Below are 19,718 nucleotides of genomic sequence, written 5' to 3'. Positions count from 1 at the left end.
ACTACAAAGGTTCGCTTTTAGGATGCAAAACATTTATTTACGACTTTAAATTGAAATTAGATGAAATATCTGTACATATGCAACAGTCAAGAGTTATTTCTTTCGGCAGCATCAAAAATTTACAATCATCTATTATTATAATATATTTTTTTTTCTCAATGTTCCTGTACCAAACGTACAAATTACTTATTATAGCTATGAAATTTAAAAGAAAAATCTTATTCATTTTATTTTTTTCTTCTTATTGTTATTTCTTTTATCTTTTCAACTTCGAAAATAACTCGTTAAATTATCTCAAATCTTAGGGCAATTATTACTCTTAATTGATCTTTAACGCAATAAACACAGCATTTCTATAAAAATATATCTCTAATTTCGTTAAGATTAAAGTAAACTCCATGTTATGTAATTTGAACATGATTTTTTCGTTCATTTCTTTTTTTTTTCTTTTAACAGTAGCTGTGGTATAAGTTATTAACACAAGTATTCAGTTCCGTTCGGCTTTGTTATACGTATGGTAGATAGTTTAGTTGTATTGAAATTATATTTCTAATTGTTGAGAGAAAATTAAAGAGAATCTTTCGTCCTCTAAAACTAAATTTTACGCCATTTTGGGTTTCTTTACTTTAATTATGCATACATTTTTTTAATCAATGTTCTGATCAACATTGACTAATAAATTTTTCATTCTTCAAGGTATGAGAGATAATATACAAACAAATATGTATCCATCCCACAACTTTTTTCCTTCAAATTCTTACATTTTAGCTATTTGCTTTTAAAATTTTTTTTTTTTTTTTATTCAACAAGTACTACTTTTTCTGACGTTCCTTTAACTCTAATCTCGCCTTAAATCTTGCCAAAAACTCTCTATTTTCGAAACATATTAATAAATAGGACGAGTCAAGGCATGGATAATATTAACTTGCGTGCGGCAGATTTGCAAAGCTTTTGCAGTTGAACTTCACCTAAGTAGTTAAAGCTACTACTTCACAATGTAAATTACCAAGTATAACATGTGATAATAGTTATATCATCAGAATGCTTAAACCATAACTTAAACAATGATGCAAAACGTACGTTAACTAATGATAATAATGATGATGTCAATAATATTAATAGTATTACTAAACTAATTTAAAGTGTAAGTAGTTTTATTTTTTTCATTAATAAATCGCACAATGTCTCATCACCCAGTTACATTGTAAGAAGAATATAGCGTAACTGACAGGGCTAATTTGGACTTGTACTGCGATATTATACATTTTCAGTTTTTCTTGTACAGATGCGTATGTAATGAAAATCCGGGCAATCTGCGGAACGCGTCGTATATAATTTAATGTGGAATAAATAAAACATTTTATTCATTGTGTTGGCAGTAAATGCATTTGTCTACAGATTGCACGAATGATAAGAAATAAAAACGTTCCCTACTTCTTTGGGACTTATATTTTTTGCCTTTTTTATTATTTTTTTTTTTATTTACCTTTTAATTTTTTTTTTTTTTTTTTGTTTGCCTTTTACTTTTTTTTTTGTGTTTAACTTTTTCTGTCATAATTTTTTTATGAGTACTCTCATTATACGCTCGAACTTGAACAGTATATTCATGTGTTTGAATGAATAATTAAGATGTACCACAAAGCATAATTGAAAGGCTCTGCCGCACTTAGACGTCAATTGTACTAAAAATAAGAATAGGGTATTCGGTTTAGTTCACATTACAAAATAAAGCCTTTGAATTACCTCGTACGATAATTTCACGGACATATATGTTAAACGGTTATTGAGTAAAATTCATTTGCCAGAGTACGGTATTCAAATCGTGTCTATTTTTAACTTCCCAGTGACCAACGATACATAAACGGGGAAAAATAATTTGATTTCAATTCACCGTATAATCTCAGGTAGTTCAGTAGGCTTTATGCACTCACACACACGTATTAAACTTAGCATTGACTATTTTTCGCCAACACCTGTTGAATCAAATGTGTAAACGCGTAAATACCCATTACTTACTTATAAATCCGCAATTACAAGTGATTATATAATTACAATTTAGTTTAGGTTTAAAAGTCAATTGATGGTAAATTGTAAGACGTTGATCTACCTATACATTTTCACATACACATCATTTTTAATATTTCTGACACTCTAACTCAACATTGGCTAATCAATGACTAAACAATACAGTTATTAACGAAGTTTTACAAAATAAGAGAAAACTGTCTTTTTTTTTTAATTTTTTAATTTTTCCTTATTTTTTTTTTTTTTGCTTTGATATTATATTTTTGTTACCATTTCGCGAAAGAGTATTCCTCAACTTGTTTATGAAAAAAAAAGTCGCAACTAATTACAAAACATAGGAATTGTTCATTTATCAGTTTCATGCTATGTACAAGCTACACATATATAATATATAATAATAATAATATTATTATAATTAATAGTAACAAATAATAGTGTACTATTTGCAATTAATGTACATGTGGATCTACCGCTGTATCGGATGTTGAAAATATTAATTTTATCGATTTTAATCGAATCTTTAACGCATAGAAATATGATCAGGTAATTTATAAGTAAGATTATTTAGATAAAGTTTCATTAAATAGATTTCACGATCCGAGGCAGCGATCAAGTTTTTTTTTCCACCATGAATCAGCAAAACTTATGCCTTATTGAATATGTCTAAACATAAATGATGTTTCTTTGATTGGAATTTTTTTCACAGTTTAGAAATCTAATTTGATGGATGTTAAATTGATTAATATAATAATTGAAGTGATTCGTGAAAATATTACTGAAATCTTTTCAATTATTATAGACACAAATCAATATATTGTATTGTATTGTAAATACGTAATGTATGTATATGATAATAATAGTTAATAAAAGTAACATGAAAATAATATTCGTATCTCACCCTGCTTGTTTTGCCAATCTGTATGAATAGAACAATCTTTACAGTTCAATATTTATTACTGACATTCATTCCCACATATTCGGAAATTATAATATGGGTAGTTAAAATTGCGAATTGATGAATCCACCCAACCCGTTTTCTTACAGATATCGAGATTATATAGCATAAATCACAGACTAAAAATTATTAATTCTACTCGTAGTGCTAATATTTCAACGATAACTATTATTATTTCAGTCAAACATTATCTTAGATCTTTTGAGAGACCTTTTTTGTCTTTGATGCCCCTATTTAAAACAGAGATTGAAATGGTTGTCCCAATACAACACGTTTTGTACAATCTACCAGCATAGCTAAGTTTTACTAGAAAAAAAATTATATTAGGAAAAAAAAGGCCGTTAAGCGTCATGTGACTTATGCTACTTAAATTAAAAAACGTGAGAGGTAACAAATAGATTTTTTCGATTATATCAAAACTCTCATTCAATTGTTTGATTTTTAGTCCATCAATACATTAATACATATTTTTTAGAGCGAAGACGAAGGTGTATTAATTTTGAAATATTTGTTCGAAATTTTCAGCCGGACCACTGGATATCAGTAGAAACAGTGTGGATAATTATCATTATTTTCTCACTTTTTTTTCTTCTAAATATGTATATCTCCGATATGGAGTAACTAGCAGATTTTGCTATTTCGTCATAAAAAAGTAAGATAGTTTGAACAGCATTAATATAAATTCTATCAACAGCTATACACAACTGTCTGTGTTTCAATATCTTTTAGAAAAGAGAATATTTTTTTTCAACACTATCTCAAACTAGGCGTAAAATGCATTTCACTGTACTTCACACCGGTTTATGATATCCAGTATTACCTATGTATTCGCTAAGATCACTCAGAGGTAACAAAAACACTGACCCTTCAACATTTCCCATTTTAGTTTTAGAAAGTAGTACGGAAAGTCGCGAAAAAAAAGAATAAGAACGAGAAAAAAAATTCTCAAATTACATATTTTAAAATTGAGACTATCGTGAAGGGTTTGCATCGGTCAACAGTAGTTCCAATGGTGCATACCTTTCAATTTTCAATGATTGAATCCTGTTTAAATGTTGATTAAGAGTATTAGCCGCAATCGGTTCACATGGTGCAACGCTGGGAGGCGTGACTCCGATCGTCTCTACTAGTGTCATAACAAAAGTTGACCAATCGCCAGCCATCGTATCCTCAACTGGAGATAATGTTTCAGCTTGTTCTAACACCGAGGCTATAACCGATACTCCAAACTGCAGTGACAATAAACCAAATTAAGTTAAAACCACTGTAAATATGTAACGATCAGACGAGAAATTGCGAGTCAAAAATGGTACAAACCTTGTTTGTTAAAGCAAATGCTAGGCTGTTGTTTTTTAGTGGTAGAGATGCTGACTCAACCAATGCCTTCGCTAGGCGTAAAACAGAGCCGAAATCAGTTATGGTATGTAACCACCTTCGAAATTCAGGATAAAAGTTTGTCAGTAAATGAGAATCCCTGCGTCCTATAACTACCAATCCGCGAACCAATCCAGTCCACAGATCGCCTAGCTGAGAGCTGTATTCAGTTACGCTCATGTGTGGCAGCAGTCGAAGTAACAACATCTGCAATTGATTTTCCGATCACATAAAGGACCATTTTGTCAATCGATGTATGACGTTTGTTACTCTACAGTGTTAAACTAGACCCTTCATGTAAATACTGACCTTTCCTTTGCGAATGCTGAGCAAAGCGGCTAATTTATCATTTCGCAATATTTGCAGAAACGAAGTTATTAGTTTGCCAATCAGTTCAACTTTGGACTCTTTGATTGGTTTCTTTTCTCCTTCTCCTTCCTGCTGTTGTTGGTGTTGCTGTTCAGCTGCTGCTAATAGAGCTAAAGGATTAGTCAGATCTTCGAGCTTTAACTGCAACGTGTACAACTGGAAAAAAAAGAACAAAGAGAATAACTAGTTGAAACATGATGTTGAATAATTGTAAACATTTCAAACTTACTCTTTCGATCTCTAGTAGAAGTTGACGTGTTTTTTTCGAGTCTTTCTGTTGTGAATGTGGTGCTTGCTGAGGATCGTTGTTTGGAACCACGTCCATGTCAATTATCTTGCGAGGAGCAGTCACACTACCACATTGAAGCTTACCAAGCGAATTTTCAAACTGCATGGGCGTGTAAACTACCTTTGTCAGTATATGTTGTTGCTGATCTCTATCCCTGTTGTGATATACAAATTATTGACATTTAGAGAATAAAATATTATTATCGAATTTATGAGCTTTGTTTGGTTTGCATGTCGAAAAAATATCGAGTATATCTACCTGGAATCTCTATGGTGGCCATTGTTGTTATGATGCCTTCTGTCCTTGTGTTCCTGATTTTCGTTTAGTTTGTTTTGCCTGTCGCAAAATACAGTGTAATAATAATCTTCGACATATGGCTGGTTGGTGTTCAGTTGCAACAGCTGGATGTTGATCAGCCATTGTTTCTCACGATTACTCATAAGGCCGGCGTACTCATCGTAGTCACCCATTGGACCACTCGATCCATTCATACCTTGATAGTGGTGCTGTTGATGATACCGTTGATTATTTCGGTTGTGATTATGATGAGGGTATTGATTGTTTTTGAAAAATGGCTGGTGAGTAGGTGGTTGATGACCAGATGGCTGGTCATTGGAATGGAACGGTCGATTATTCTGAACTGTTCGCTGATTTCCTGAATGGGGAGAGTGCTGTTGATGATGGTTCATTTGATTGTTAGCAAATGGCGGCATCATCGTTTGTTCAGGACGCAGTAATTGAGGTGGAGGGAGTCCTGGATAAGGTGGTTGCTAAAAGTAAAACAAATACCACTTCAATTTCAGGTGTTACATTACTCCTTCTCTTTGCTTTCACTCCTCTCAACTACTCACGAACTAATCTTTATGAGAAATTTTTCGTTACTTTAGGATCGCTACAAATTTTGACATGAATAATATTCCAATATTTATATATTATTTTCAGATTCAATATCAAGAACAAAACCTTACTGAACTCAAAACTTTTTGACTTTTCCAAGTTTTACAGATTTGTAGCAAACCTGTATTCTTTCATGTTATGAATAACTTACAGGATAATTATTACGAAATGAAGGTGGTGGAGGCTGCCTTTGAGCTCCTGGTGGCATCATCAAATGAGGAGGCATAGGGTACCTTAGCATATTACCTTGTTGATCTGAAAAAAACATTGAGACACGATTTGGAGCAGTCAAGTTTCACATACAAAATTTTTTTACCAACATGATAATGAAAATGCTTGAAAATATATAGATGGTTCTACTCACTAGGAAGCAGTCTGTGGTGCTGCATAAACTGAGGTGGTGGTGGTCTCACTTGAGGAGGTAAGATGACACGAGGACCTGGAAGGCCTAATCCTGGGGGAAAACGAGGAGGTGGTAGGCCTTTCATTTGAAGTTCACCCAATGGTACGGAATCGAACAAGAATGGTCCACCTGATGAATGTTGTTGTTGTTGTTGCTGCTGCTGCTGCTGTTGTTGTTGTTGCTGTTGCTGATAGTGTAATTGTTGTTGCTGTTGCTGTTGATGATGGTGCTGCTGCTGTTGCTGCTGCTGCTGCTGCTGTTGTTGTTGTTGTTGATGGTGCTGTTGTAGATGCAGTTGAGGAGGTAGAGGTTTAGCAAGACCTGGAGGCGGTCTACTAGCGATGAGACCTCGCTCCAATTCCTCAACAGTGCAGACATTTTTAAGGGTAGATGAAATCGAAGGACGCTGTTGAATTCTGGGCATAGGAAAGCTCGTTGGGCTGTCCCAAACACCTGGTCGTGGCGTTGTCCCATCTCTATCATCTAGTACCAAGTGTGACAAGCTATCTTCGATATCTATTTCAATGCCATTCTAAAAATGAAAGAATAAAATATTGTGCTTTAAATTGCATCAATCTTGATTTTAATAATTGAACTATCCAGTAAATGCAATATATAATAAAACAATCTGAATTTTTGTATTCCAAATCGGGGCAAAATAACAAATCTGTGTATCATACAAGATTAAAATCAATCATTAAACTTGAAAAGTAGACTGCTTGTAAAAAATCTTAAATTTTGCGGAATCTTGCCCAAGACAAGCAGTTACAAACCCGGTGCAAAGGTAAGCTGGGCGGCTGCTGTCTACAGGACTCGGTGATTCGGGCCAATTTCTCATGATCTTGCTCCCAATCTCCACCTGTTGCTTCCGCTCCGAATGTTTCATCGTTCAATGCATCATATTCATCTTCTTCACCAATAATATCTTCATCTTCCAATGGTCCATCAAATCCATCTTCTAGGCCATCACCCTGTTAAATTTGAGGAATCATACAACAAATGACAAACATTCATCAATCCAGTAGAGAACACATGCAATAGATTGAACGTGCCAGTAATATCGGATGTTATATTTTGCAAATAACCCGAGATCATATTACTTGGTATTTTGACGAATTGGAACTCTGGGTTTCAACAAATAAATATTGAATGAGAAAAAGAGATCAGAGCATTGAAGTGCAAACAGAGACACCTTACTGAGTTGACAAATTAATTTTGAAACTGTTGTACGTGCGAAATTATAGAAACATAACCTATGAGTTATGGCTGACGGTTGAGCTTGGAAGCCGCTGAAATTCTCAGAAAAATCTTGCGAGATTTGATGAAATTTTCACGGTTAGCGACATTCAATGTTATTGACCTTTCCGGGGCGGGGATAATGAAAGACTTAGGTTATGTATAGTACATTCGTGGCCGTATCAGAGTTCACATCCGTGAAAACGTTGTTTGCATCTCGGCTGGTGCAGGGTTAATGTTTAGCGTAATTTCCGTACATGCGAGCGTAAGAAGGATGAGAGATTGTGAAACGTCGACGTGAAATATCATAAAAGGCATTAGCCGCGCGATATGCTATAAAAATAACAAATTTTCGATCCATGCTGTACCGCGACGCGGTCGAAACGCGAAAAAATCAAGGGTTTCCCATCGGCGATACCTTTCCAATCGAAGGAAAATTCCGAACAAATTTAACGAGAAATAATATAGCCAAATACAACTTACAGCGAGAGATGTGTCAAATCCGAAAAAAGAGTCTGCCATTTGTCAAAATTAAATTCGCAAAATGTCATGATCCGACTAAACGTCAAGCGCTGGAAAAGACATCAGCTGTCATGGCGGTCACGACTAACCACGGACTTCCCGACAGGCTTTCGGTATTCCCCGTCAGAGAACGCAACACATCGCGATGGGTCAAATTCACTGTCCCTGAAGCCGCGTTTTCAACCAGTGTTTCAACCTCTCATTTCATAGATGCCATTGATTATTTGCCACGTTAATCAGAGAATGGTACGAAATTTGAAATACGATAATCAAATCATTTGTTCATGGCCCAAAGTACGCTAATAAGAAGGAATATCGAGTGCTACCTCAAAATTATACATATTACGTCTATCTATTGCCCTCTCCGATAGTTCCGATTTCCACCACGCATAAGCGCTGTAATAGGTATGAAACCGGAAGTCAAGTCCGAACGGATCCCAAAGTATTCAAGTGTTCTGGCGGGTTCACGTTTAGCTATGTCAATTCGCAGAGTGTTCCACGAAGACGAAAAAATATACTATAGCGAAATTTTTGAAAATTTGAAATTTTCTTCCAATGTACAGGATTCTTTTCACCTGTGTTTGTTTCAATTCACGTTTGCTTGACTTGTTTATCACCGAAAAATGCCGAAGACTAAACTTGGGAAAAACTCATCTGTTACTACGGCCTCCGACCGTAATGATATGAGCTTTACCCGGTGATGACAGTTGAAATATCCGAATCAACGTCGTTTAAGTCAGTGATTTAAATCTTTTTTCATCCTAGCTTTTCCTGAAATTGTCACCATCGATTTGTAGGATAACGGAATTGCCACAATACAGGAAATGAAAAATATCAAATACCATTGGCGATGGTTCGTAAGAAATATGCTTTAACTTTTCAAAACGATATCCTCCTTTATTATCATCATTATAATAATCACTTTTATTATCTCTTAATCGAGGTATAATTTATCTACACTTGTTCGGTCTAAAACAAGAACAACGATAAAACTCGTCAATTTATTTTATTACGGTGTGCTTAGAGTAACGTTGCGAATGTTATACGTGATATAATTTTTATACTTTTGTTTTAAAAGTACTATCAACATTTCATTTAAACTTTTCTTTAGTCAACATGGTATTGTGCTTGTACATACATCATACAGACTATATACGTGCGAGTGTGATTCATTGTATTCTTGACTGATTGTGCATACATTGCCGTGATAATAAATCACATACCTATATTTATAGATACAGACAGTTTATACTTATTTGTTTTATTCATATAATTGAACAATCCGAAATCTGAGCTTCAAATCAGCCTTCCCGATATTTCAAATCAACTTCTTGTATAAAAGTACAAAAAAATGTTTTTGGCAAACCATAGAAAAGAAGAATTTACAATCTGAACAATATCTGATTGTGAGAACATTGACGATACGAAGAGTATGCGGAAACACAACCGAGGAGTCAATTCTTACTTCTGCGATGAAATAAAGGATTCTACGAGAACAATTGTCCGGCCATAATTGGGAAAGGCTGTTTATTTGTGTATACCGGTTGTTTGTTTTTCCTCTCTCTTTTTGGTTTTGAATTCATACGATAGTTTAGGTATGACTCCGCATATGACTTTTCTCTTCGAACTATCCGTTAAAACATAATTAATTTTATAAAATAATTTTAATTTATGATAAGTTAATTTGTCTTTCAATGAAAAATTATTCGAGATTTTCAGAAAAATTGTTTAATTATCAGGCGAATAATGTTGGCACGATGCTTAATATAATCAGAGAATTTGGAATTCTTGTCCCGCGCCTGGACACTGGCGAAAGGTGTTACTTCAAAGTAATTTTGTCCTCTTTATGCCGGAAGTGGTTCTTTTTTTTGTCAAACTCATAACGATGGTAATCAATTCAATTTTACCAAGAACCCAATAAGCTATTTTCATTCCAACCCTAATTTGGAAGTTACAGAGTTTTACCTAGGTCGAAAATTATTCGTCATAAGTATTTCGACTCCTCCTACCTATAATATTCAACGATAAATTATATCTAATTTGCCTCGTTTCGTATACCGATTAAATACGTAATATCACTATATCGTCAACATTTACGGGTATTTGGTATTATTTCATTAGTTTAATATATCGTTTCGGCATTATATTATATACCTATATGTATACTTAATTCAAGAGGAAATACGCCCGTCGTTTTGTTCCCCGAAAAACTCGCTAATTTGCCGAGTAATAATATGGTATATCTAAATTAGTTCATAGATAATTATTTACGTAGATATCATAGTTATTAGTTTGCGATTGACCAGAATCCGTTGATAGTAACAACGTTGTATGTGCTTTGCAATTGAAATTAATTTTTTTAATAATTCGTTTATCTCTCATGCAGTATATGTCCAGAGTGGGGATCGTATATTTGAAATTTTAAAGCAGTATTTTAAACTTATACGTTCAAGTTTTTCTACAACTCTTTTTTTCTTGTTTACGTTAGAGTCTTCCGCTGCTTCAATCAATGAGTATCAATCAAGTTTTACAGTCTCGCGTGCAGTGATTTACGACGTGGAGCGTGAGTTAGAGGTTAATAGCTTTGCAGCGTCGCGGGCAGGTTGATTTTTATTAGTTAGAAAATATGTCTTATATCGTGAATTATACGTGTACGTATATGAGCTCTTTTAGAACTTTTCTACGCTTTTACCCCTGTACTGTGAGGTTAAACGGTTATGATTATTTGTTTATTTATTCATTTATTTATTTACTTATATATTCATTTATTTAGTTTCATTATGATTATTAGGTTGTCTTGTCTTTTTCTATGAACGAAGTCATATATTGCTATATCATTGTAATCATAACAAAAATAATAATCGAAACAATGATAACGTCTTTAAACAATTAAGTAACCGTAATATACATACATTAAGTTTATATGTATATAATATATATTCATAGATATTTTGTATAATTATTTAACAACATTCTGATATTGCGACTTCAAATTAAAAAATAAATATGTTTCATTATATTACTATTTTATTATATTGCGCAATAAATATCTACTATACCTATATGTATATTATACACGAACATGCGCGTCGATCAATTCAACAACACATTATACTCTTATTACTTAAATTTTAATCGCCTATTAGGAGGAGCATATTTATTAGGGTGTGTGAAAAGATAAAAAATAATTTCCCCGGAAACAGGTTAAAAAATTTCATTTGGGTATAAAAGTATGCCTGTTAAAATTTGAGCTCTTAATATTAACATTAACAGTTTTTGTTCCTTCCGATTCTTATACCTAGCTAACGATGTGTCGTACAGAAAATTCACAGACTTATAATATATAAAATTGAACGCTTTACAAAAAAGATTTCTTATCATTTTGCGATAAATCTAATCTTTCAAAAGTTATTTAAGGTCCTTCAACAATTTCTGATCTCAAATAACGTTTGAAAGAGTAGATTTATCATAAAATAATAACAGGCCCTTTTTGTAGAGCGTTCGATCTCATACATTGTAGATCTGTGAATTTTCTGTACGACGCATCGTTAGCTAATTATAAACATCAGAACCAGCAACAACGATTTTGATCGTGTTTTTCATATGGAAAATAGTAAAGTGCGATACGCAACCTCTCAATGTTAACATTGAGAGCTCAAATTTTAACAGGCGTATTTTTATACCTAAATGAAACATTTGAGCCTGATTCCAAGGAAAAACAAAAAAAAACATTTATTTTACCCACCCTAATATTTATATTATTGATAATACATTCGTGTTTCAATATTTTTTGGCAACGTATTTGTTCTTTCTTGTCCGTTCGAAGGAACTGAAAGTGAGGTGGAGAAAATTGAAGTTTTTCTGCGGAATCTCAATTAAATATTATTTCAAAGCATACAAACTTTCGTGCTAAGAATATCTTCAACCAGTTTTCACGCAGGTATGAGTGGACGAATTCTCTATTTAAAATCCAAATTTGCGCGCTCCCTCGTTTCAGTCGTCAGCCGAGTAAACAGTGTTAATTAATTTATTTTCAGATTAAAATTTACAAACTCAAGACCTGTTCAATCCCGCACCAAAAGTTTCAGCGTATTAATAATACACTTGAACTTGAATCGGATTTTCTTGCCTCTGTATAAATCGCCGTACACGCTGAAACGTATAAACGAATGCGCATAAGCTAGTGGATATAATATGAGTTTAGGGGACGGCGAGCTTTGTGATTCATATATGTAACAAAGTTAGGTGGGTTCGTTCATTTGAGGACTCTCGGAGTTCCACGGTTTGGGAAACGCTGGACCGCATTGCAGTAAACTCGTGCTCTGATTTAGTCAATGATTTAGTCGAGGACCCGAGCCAACCCCCAGCGAACTCTGCGCAGTAATTCGAGTAAAAACAGCAATACTATTCACTTCTGGATTAATTTCGTAACGGGGTTAAATTCCTCCCTGTACACTTCAGCCCCGAAGTTTCATTTTGCAGCTCGGACTTATTTTCGCCAATGTCTATTATCAACCGGCGACGAAGATACGCGGAGCAATCGCATTCCGAATACTAAACTTCAGTTATCCCTAGCAATGACAAAAGTTTCCGTCATCTTGCCGGCATATTTTGCCGCCACACGAAAGTAGACATTCACTCATCCCTCATTATAACTGGAAAGAAATGCAGGTCAGTCCCTGACGAATCCCCGATAACAGTCTTGCATGTCGAGGCAATTGAATTCAATCGAGTCGTTAACTGCGTCCGGAGGATGCGGCGTTATCAGGTCAGACGCTGCTGGTCGCGTGACAATCTTCCAAAGTAGCCAAGCTGCTGGCTCTGAGCGAGGCAAGACTCAGCGAACTGTGGTTCAGTCCATGGGGGTCTTCGCAGTGGAGGTAGAGCCGAGAGCTGACCGATTTGTGGCAGTCCGGGCAGAATCTCTTCTTCTTCTTGTCCCGCTTCTTCAGTATGTCGTGGGCGCACCTGCGACGGAGAGAAAGAGTTGGTTAAACAGTCTATCTCGCGAAAAGTAGCGGGCCGCATCGATCTGCACGAAAGTTGCTGATTCACCCACCTCGCGTGGAGGATGTGCGAGCACGGCAAAGCCTCCAGAGAATCGGCCTCCAGACCGAAGGGCTCGCTGCATCCTCCGCATCGAAGCTCCAGGTCCTCTTCCATGGCTGCGGCCAATCGCTCGTGATGTCCTCTCTGCTCCTCGTCACCGAGCGAACCGTAAATTCGCGACAGTCTTGACCTCACGGTCCTCACGAGTAGCTAAACCGGAAGTGGGAGGGGTGATCATCGGCGATTAGATTCGACGGTCGAATCGATGCGTGACAGGTAATGGAGTTGATGGATCGACAGTCGATTAACGAGGTATTTGTGATAACGGGGACTTTGGTAGAATTGTATCAATCCATTTTCTATACAACGGTTTAAATACTTTGAGTAATCTGTAATTGCGGTTAGGTGCTTACGATGGTGAACACGAATGAAACAACCTGCCTGCTAAAGGGTGTTCCAAAATTCACGCAACAAATAATTTTGATGAAAAACACAGGCTTGTTACATTATTAGAAAAATTAACAATCTTTTATTCATTCGTAAACAGTACAGGGTTATGTAGGGAATAGCATATCGGGTAAATGGCCTCCACGGTTTTGCTTGTACTTACGCACTCTTTTGTTAAAATTTTCCATGACTGTTTTGCGCAAATGTGGCTGAATTTCGTTGATGCAACGCTGAGTTTCCTCCTTCAAGGCATTGGTGATTGTTGGTTTATTGGCATAAGCCTTAGACTTCAAGACACCCCCCCACAAAAAAAAATTCAACGGTGTTAAATCGCATGATTTGGGCGGCCAATTATGATCACCACGACGGGAAATTAAAGGTGCTGGAAAATTTCAACAAAAGAGTGCGTGTGTGCCAGCAAAGCCCTGGAGGCCATTTACCCGATATACTATTCCATACGCAACCCGACATACCGTATACTTTATGAATTAGTAACAAAGTAACAATTTTTAATTCCAAATAACTTGTTGCCTGAATTTCGGGACACCCTGTATGTAATAAAACCGATGAAACAATGCGGCTAATCCCTCCTCCGAAAGATAATACTTGACGAAAGAAGAAAGGGAAGACATGGGTATAAATCCAAACCTTCGCGCCAACCGAGCCAGCCACTTCCAAGAGCCTCGTGTTGAACTCGAGGGGACGACAATTGCAAATTTTATGCTGCATTCGGAGGGCTTCGAGGCATCTTGCGGCCCCGTCCATCGCCTCCATTTGGCAAAGACGGTCGCCAGTGCTTGCAGCAGAGCCCATTGCGCTTTCGTACTGTCGAAACGCCTTCTGCAAGACGTCCAACTTCGTTTCACGCCGATATCGCTCTACAACCGTTCGGTTAAAACGGCCTTGCAACTGAATGCTAACTACACCGGTTAGGAGTTGACAAAACGCGAGTTAAAAAAGCTCGGCTCTATTATCGCTACGTCTAACCGTGCCGTATTGTGCCAAACCGTGTGAACCTAGATGCTATAAGGCGGTGATCACTCACCGCAGCCTCACTTACGTTTATGTCAGACTTTTTTCTGTAAATATCTCCCATTATCCGTATGCTGCGGGCGTAGCTCGCCTGGTCCCCGGATACGACGGAGAGTCTCGTGGCTTCCTGGATTCAATTTTAGTGGGTGTTTTTAGAAACGATCATGAATTAATATACAACCGAGCTTTTCGGGGGAAGGAAGACGGCTGTGTAATGTAGTCAGAGGGTGAATACTGAGGACTACGGAAAACCCTCGGCGGAAAACTCACCGAGCAATAATCGTGAGCGTCGCCTAGTTCTCCCTGCTTTCGCAGAGCAGCAGCCATTTGCAAAAGGGCTGCTCTGTGGTGCCTGGAATTTAAATCTCCCAGCTGTAAGCTCCTTGATAAATCGTACGCCTTTGCCGCGTATCTCGCGCTCTTGTCGGCGTCTTGAAGTCTGCTGAAAAGTTCCGAAAGCCCGACGTACACCTGCGGAAAATTTAACAAGGGTTTCGTAACCACGCTTACAGAAACGAAAATTCGATACGCGTCGCGTTAACCCTTTCGTGCATACATTTTTCCTTAGATGCGATTCGTTTGAAATTTTTTATTAGTGAGCTTTTGGGGTCGCTGATTACGAAACTGAACTTGAAATTTGCTAATTCAAAATTGCGGATCCGATATGACGGATGTAAATTGAAAAACACATTTGATTTTGATAAAACTTTGTGTTACATGGTGTTTGGGGTCACTGATTACGAATCTGAACTTGAAAGTAGAAAATTCAAATTGGCGGATCCAATATGGTAAGCAAACAAAAATAACAAGAAAACTTTTGAAAAAAATTGGCATTCGAATTTTCATACTAGATTTGCAGAACATTTTTTTCTCGAATCGAATTGGAAGAAGATGACGTTACATGGGAAAGAACGTTGCACCGTAGGATCGACGGAAGTCCAGTTAAAAAGTGTGAAGCGAGTGAAGGTTTGCAGCTTCCGCATGCCCAAGAAAATGTTGAAATGCCGAGAAATCCGAAGTTGTAGTAAATCCACGCGATGAAAACATCGCTGCCGTGGGGCGGGGTGAAAAATATTAAAAACCCGTTAGGCTAAAGCCGGGCGAAAAACACCCAAGGGGGAAAGCGTTGGTCGATTGGAAGGGGTGTTTGGGACGATACATTTATCATTCGACGCGTCGCAATCAGCTTCGCAACTCGGCAAAGTTTCTCGGCCAAATCCCCGGGCCTTCCGAAGGCCTGGATCGACGGAGTGGATATCGAACGAAATTTATCTATCGAAGCGATTCTTTTCTCTCCGGCAAATCGTGTAACTTGAGAATTATACAGACACCAAGGATGTGCATTTATCCAATATACATGTATACTAATGTATAGTATACAAGATCGTTCGTTGCGAAGCTCGCGTAAAAGGAGGTAAAACGTTACCTGAAGCTCCAGCGACGGGTCTTGGATAGATTGAGCAATTTTGTGAGCTCTTTGGAAGGCCTCAAGAGCTTTGCAAAATCCAGCCAGTTCCAAGTGGACCCTGGCCACGGTCAGATGCACCAGACCAGCGGTCGCGCACTGATCGCATTCGTGTAACAGGCTGAAAGGAAATGAAAATTCTACGTGAATCGTTTTCCCGATATCGAACCGAAGAGCTTCGGTGATTCTCACTTCAGATACGTCGACGTCGGAACTCGCGGAAGTGATTATTCAGATTGAGGCAGTAAAATGTTTGATAAGATATTGTAAATTGGGGCCTGCCGTCGTCGCCCTGCAAGTGGGTATTAAGCTGCGACCCAGATATTACACTCAAGTTTATATCACCGTTTCCGGTAGTTCTCCTTATGAGAAATCGTTACCGAGTCAGACTCGTGTTCAGAAATAATCTTCGGACAAACTGACATGACGCGCGGGGAATTGATGAGACCAGGATTACCAAGCTGGCTCAACGGAAACACGCGGCTAATTTCCACAAGGGGAAATTCCGAGTCTAAATACGCGTTTCCAAATCTGTCGGCGCTCGTTTTATCACGTTCAAATCACGTCGGCTATTCGGGCAGACTTGAAGCGGCGTGAAATGATAATAAAAAAAGAAAAAACTGATTTTTCAACGCAGTTCCAGAACCGCCGAACCTGTGTCTTGCGTAGGCGAGAGCTCTGTCCAACGCTCCCAACCTCTCGTGAGCTCTGGCTAGATTCAGATAGGCTTCAGCCCTCATGTTTGGAGAGTCGAGTTCTTCGGAAATGCATAACTGTTTGTGAGCGAAGTCGATACTTTCCCTGAAACAGAAGAAAGAAAAAAAATTGTGATCTCGTGAGTTCTACTCGCTTTTGATGACGAAGGTTAGAGGATAAAATAAATTGTTTGAGTTTCGCGAGTACGCGTGTGCAGCGATGTTTCATCGAGTAAACCAGGGGCTTAAACTCTAGGGAATTAGACTTAAACATAGCGGAATGTATAAGGAACGAGGGGGAGTTTCTGGCTATGCAAATATTTTTGGCATACTTTGAATTTGAACCGGTGCCAGCCTTCGAGGAAGTCTCGAGAAAATTTTCCTCTCCCATCTAGAGTAAATCAGTGTGTGTTCTTGCGCCCTGTAACCACCATGGACTGATTTGCGGTGCGAGGTAGAAGGAGAAAGAGCGAGAGTGAAAGAGAGAAGGAGAGGAAATTCCTCCAACGAAGTAAAGAGCAATCATATAAATACCTAACGACAACAGGAACGTGGGAAATCCGGAATCAAATGTTTTCCGAAAACCGAAAGAAACTCGAGCCCAAAGTGTCTCTCCGCTTTATTATCCAACTCTGCATCATTCATTGCTCGAGGTACCCTCGAACTACCGGGGAAAATTGGCGAGGTCCGTGTCTCGGTGGTCTCGGGAAGTTACAAGAGAAATCAGATATTGTGTAATATATCTGATTACACCGTTTTTCCCACCCTCGGCTCTGCCTTTGGAGTGAAACGTTCCATTGCGTACAATAATTCGGGAGGAGACGACTCGTCACGGGGTACGGGAACGGGCTGTTTACCCCTTCCATTGCCCCTCTTTGGCCAATGGCTGCCTCTCAAAGGATCAATAGGTTAAGTGGAGTTCTCACACCCTCTTCTGCTATTTCCTCGCTGGAACAACATCACTACCGCGCGTCACTCGTTCGCCCGTCCCAAAACACCGAGAGAGGGAGAGAGAGAGAGAGAGAGAGGGGGAGAGAGAGACTGCAACCCCATTTATCGTCATATCGGACATCGGAGCTTTGTTCATCGATTTCCTCCCCTCGTTCACTGCTTTATCAAGAGATGAATGCCAAAATATTTCCTGAGATAAGGACGCTAGCGTAGCTGGAAGCTTTCTCTGCGCCTTATCTGTCTTGAAATAAATGTAACTGCGCGGGCTTTTCCGGCTTTTCCTGCTTCGCCTTTCCCGTTTCCATGACTGTAGATAATCAGCATAAATCCAGGGCTTGTAAAAAAATTTCAGGGCTTGTATGTACGCCCCGTGTTGTAAATACCGGTACCTTAACTTTGCAGTTGCGGAAAGTCGTCCCCGTGACGACGACCTGAACCCTGTAATGCGTCAACCTCGAACCAGTACGAAGTAAATTTTGAAACGAAAATTGCCATTACGCGCAAAAACCAACTCGCCATTAACCTCGCTACGCGTCCTTGGAGGCGACCGAGTAAGGGAAGATCGAAGGCTGGGCCAGGAGCAAAAAATAAACCGTTCGTCGTGACTCGAGACAAACTTAATTAACAGAATGAATCAAGAAATTACGCTGTATAAAGGTCCCGCTTTCACAAGTTTCCTTTTTCGCTCAGAGGACTAGCAACAATAGATACTTTTACTTCTATACACCGTGAAATCGAAGGCAACTGTCAAAACAATTAAAATATTTATGTAATTGAAAGTATCATTCTGCCGAAATTTCATATAAATGTAAGTTACCCGAAAGTTGAAATACTCAGGCCCTCGTACTCAGATGCACAAATCGGTGTCGAGTCGAAAAAATAGATCGATATTTCGTCAAATCAAGACCTTGAACCCATACATCTCGCATATATGTATAATCAATGTCAGATATTGTACAAAACAACACTATATATGTATAGACACGATCGAGCGTGCGGAAAAGTTGGAAAAAAAGAGTATGTATTGTCAGCGGCAGGATGATAAATGACGAATTTTCCCGAGGGTAACAAAAACCGCTTGCGGATCGCAAGCGTGAGGATGATACCGTTACCGCACACCTCGATTTTCAGATACAGGGGTGTAACATTCGCACAAAAGGTAGGCGTACACGGGGGTGGCCAAATTCCTGCCCTTATCACGCGGTGTGATTTCAACCGATCACGATACACAAGTTGCACGTTATCATCGCTCATCGCCGCAACGTGACGACCTCGTGTATCGTGCAGCCGATATATTTGAGGCAGTGTCCCATTAAATCGAGACCAGGGGTCACGCACACGGTTGAAGTAAAAACCGTGAAGAATGTCCGTAGCTTTTTGCCCCAGACTTTAAACCTCGGACAAGACCGCAGAAGGAGATAAAACTCATCCGGAGACCCACGAAGAGGATTATATTTAGCGTCGCGCAGAATATACGTCGACGCAAAATGATTTATAAGAGGAACTTGAGGAATTCGTTGTGGGTAATGTTTCATCCTCGCTTTCGGAGACTAAGAGATTCATTTTCAAGACAATTCGGAGCGACTGCTTTTCCTCCAGTTTAATATCATCAACTACTTATTTTTCGAATATTGTACAAGCGTCTTGCGATTAACTCTCCGTACCAACATTGCATCCTTGAGGGAACGCTGGTTCTTTGAATATCAATTTTTATTAACAAGACTTCCAAACTCTCGAGTCTGCCAACTTTTGGATAATATAGTTAACGGTTTGATGAGAGACCTTGAATTTTTTTCGATTTCCTGAAAGTCTAGAACACTTCGTTTACAAACAAAACGTGTAAAAAAAAAAACAAGTGTTCACACAGAAAGTTAAACTAAAACATAATTCAATCGAACTCGTTAACAACTTCGAGTCTGAAGTGCGCAAGAAAAGAGATCATTTATCACTCGCTCGCATCGGGTAGAACGTTGGAAGACAATTTTCAGTTTCAACGCGATTAAATTTGA

General features: G+C 38.0%; 2 protein-coding genes across 2 annotated transcripts in view; both read right to left on the bottom strand.

The window, feature by feature from the left end:
• Nucleotides 1–390: 390 nt before the first annotated feature.
• Nucleotides 391–8,185, bottom strand: LOC107222472 (protein PAT1 homolog 1). Its single transcript, XM_046736739.1, has 9 exons — nucleotides 8,032–8,185; nucleotides 7,086–7,283; nucleotides 6,274–6,844; nucleotides 6,061–6,164; nucleotides 5,271–5,782; nucleotides 4,953–5,166; nucleotides 4,664–4,879; nucleotides 4,298–4,561; nucleotides 391–4,209 (listed from the first exon to the last, which is right to left on the bottom strand). Exons 1-9 carry the CDS (start codon nucleotides 8,068–8,070, stop codon nucleotides 3,952–3,954), a joined length of 2,376 nt encoding a protein of 791 aa, XP_046592695.1. The 5' UTR covers nucleotides 8,071–8,185; the 3' UTR covers nucleotides 391–3,951.
• LOC107222504 (43 kDa receptor-associated protein of the synapse homolog) overlaps nucleotides 4,952–19,718 on the bottom strand; it is a 51,236-nt gene continuing 36,469 nt past the window's right edge. The window contains exons 4-11 of the mRNA XM_015661901.2: nucleotides 16,718–16,864; nucleotides 16,025–16,184; nucleotides 14,869–15,069; nucleotides 14,627–14,725; nucleotides 14,215–14,406; nucleotides 13,130–13,329; nucleotides 11,812–13,038; nucleotides 4,952–4,963 (exon numbers count right to left, since the gene is read on the bottom strand). Coding sequence (XP_015517387.1) covers nucleotides 12,840–13,038; nucleotides 13,130–13,329; nucleotides 14,215–14,406; nucleotides 14,627–14,725; nucleotides 14,869–15,069; nucleotides 16,025–16,184; nucleotides 16,718–16,864 — 1,198 coding nt within the window. The 3' untranslated portion in view covers nucleotides 4,952–4,963; nucleotides 11,812–12,839. The remainder of the gene's footprint in view (nucleotides 4,964–11,811; nucleotides 13,039–13,129; nucleotides 13,330–14,214; nucleotides 14,407–14,626; nucleotides 14,726–14,868; nucleotides 15,070–16,024; nucleotides 16,185–16,717; nucleotides 16,865–19,718) is intronic.

Source organism: Neodiprion lecontei, chromosome 4, assembly GCF_021901455.1.
Source record: "Neodiprion lecontei isolate iyNeoLeco1 chromosome 4, iyNeoLeco1.1, whole genome shotgun sequence".
Classification (NCBI taxonomy): domain Eukaryota; kingdom Metazoa; phylum Arthropoda; class Insecta; order Hymenoptera; family Diprionidae; genus Neodiprion; species Neodiprion lecontei.
The sequence above is the reverse complement of the archived record's forward strand: the minus strand, read 5'-3'. Positions and strand labels throughout refer to the sequence as shown.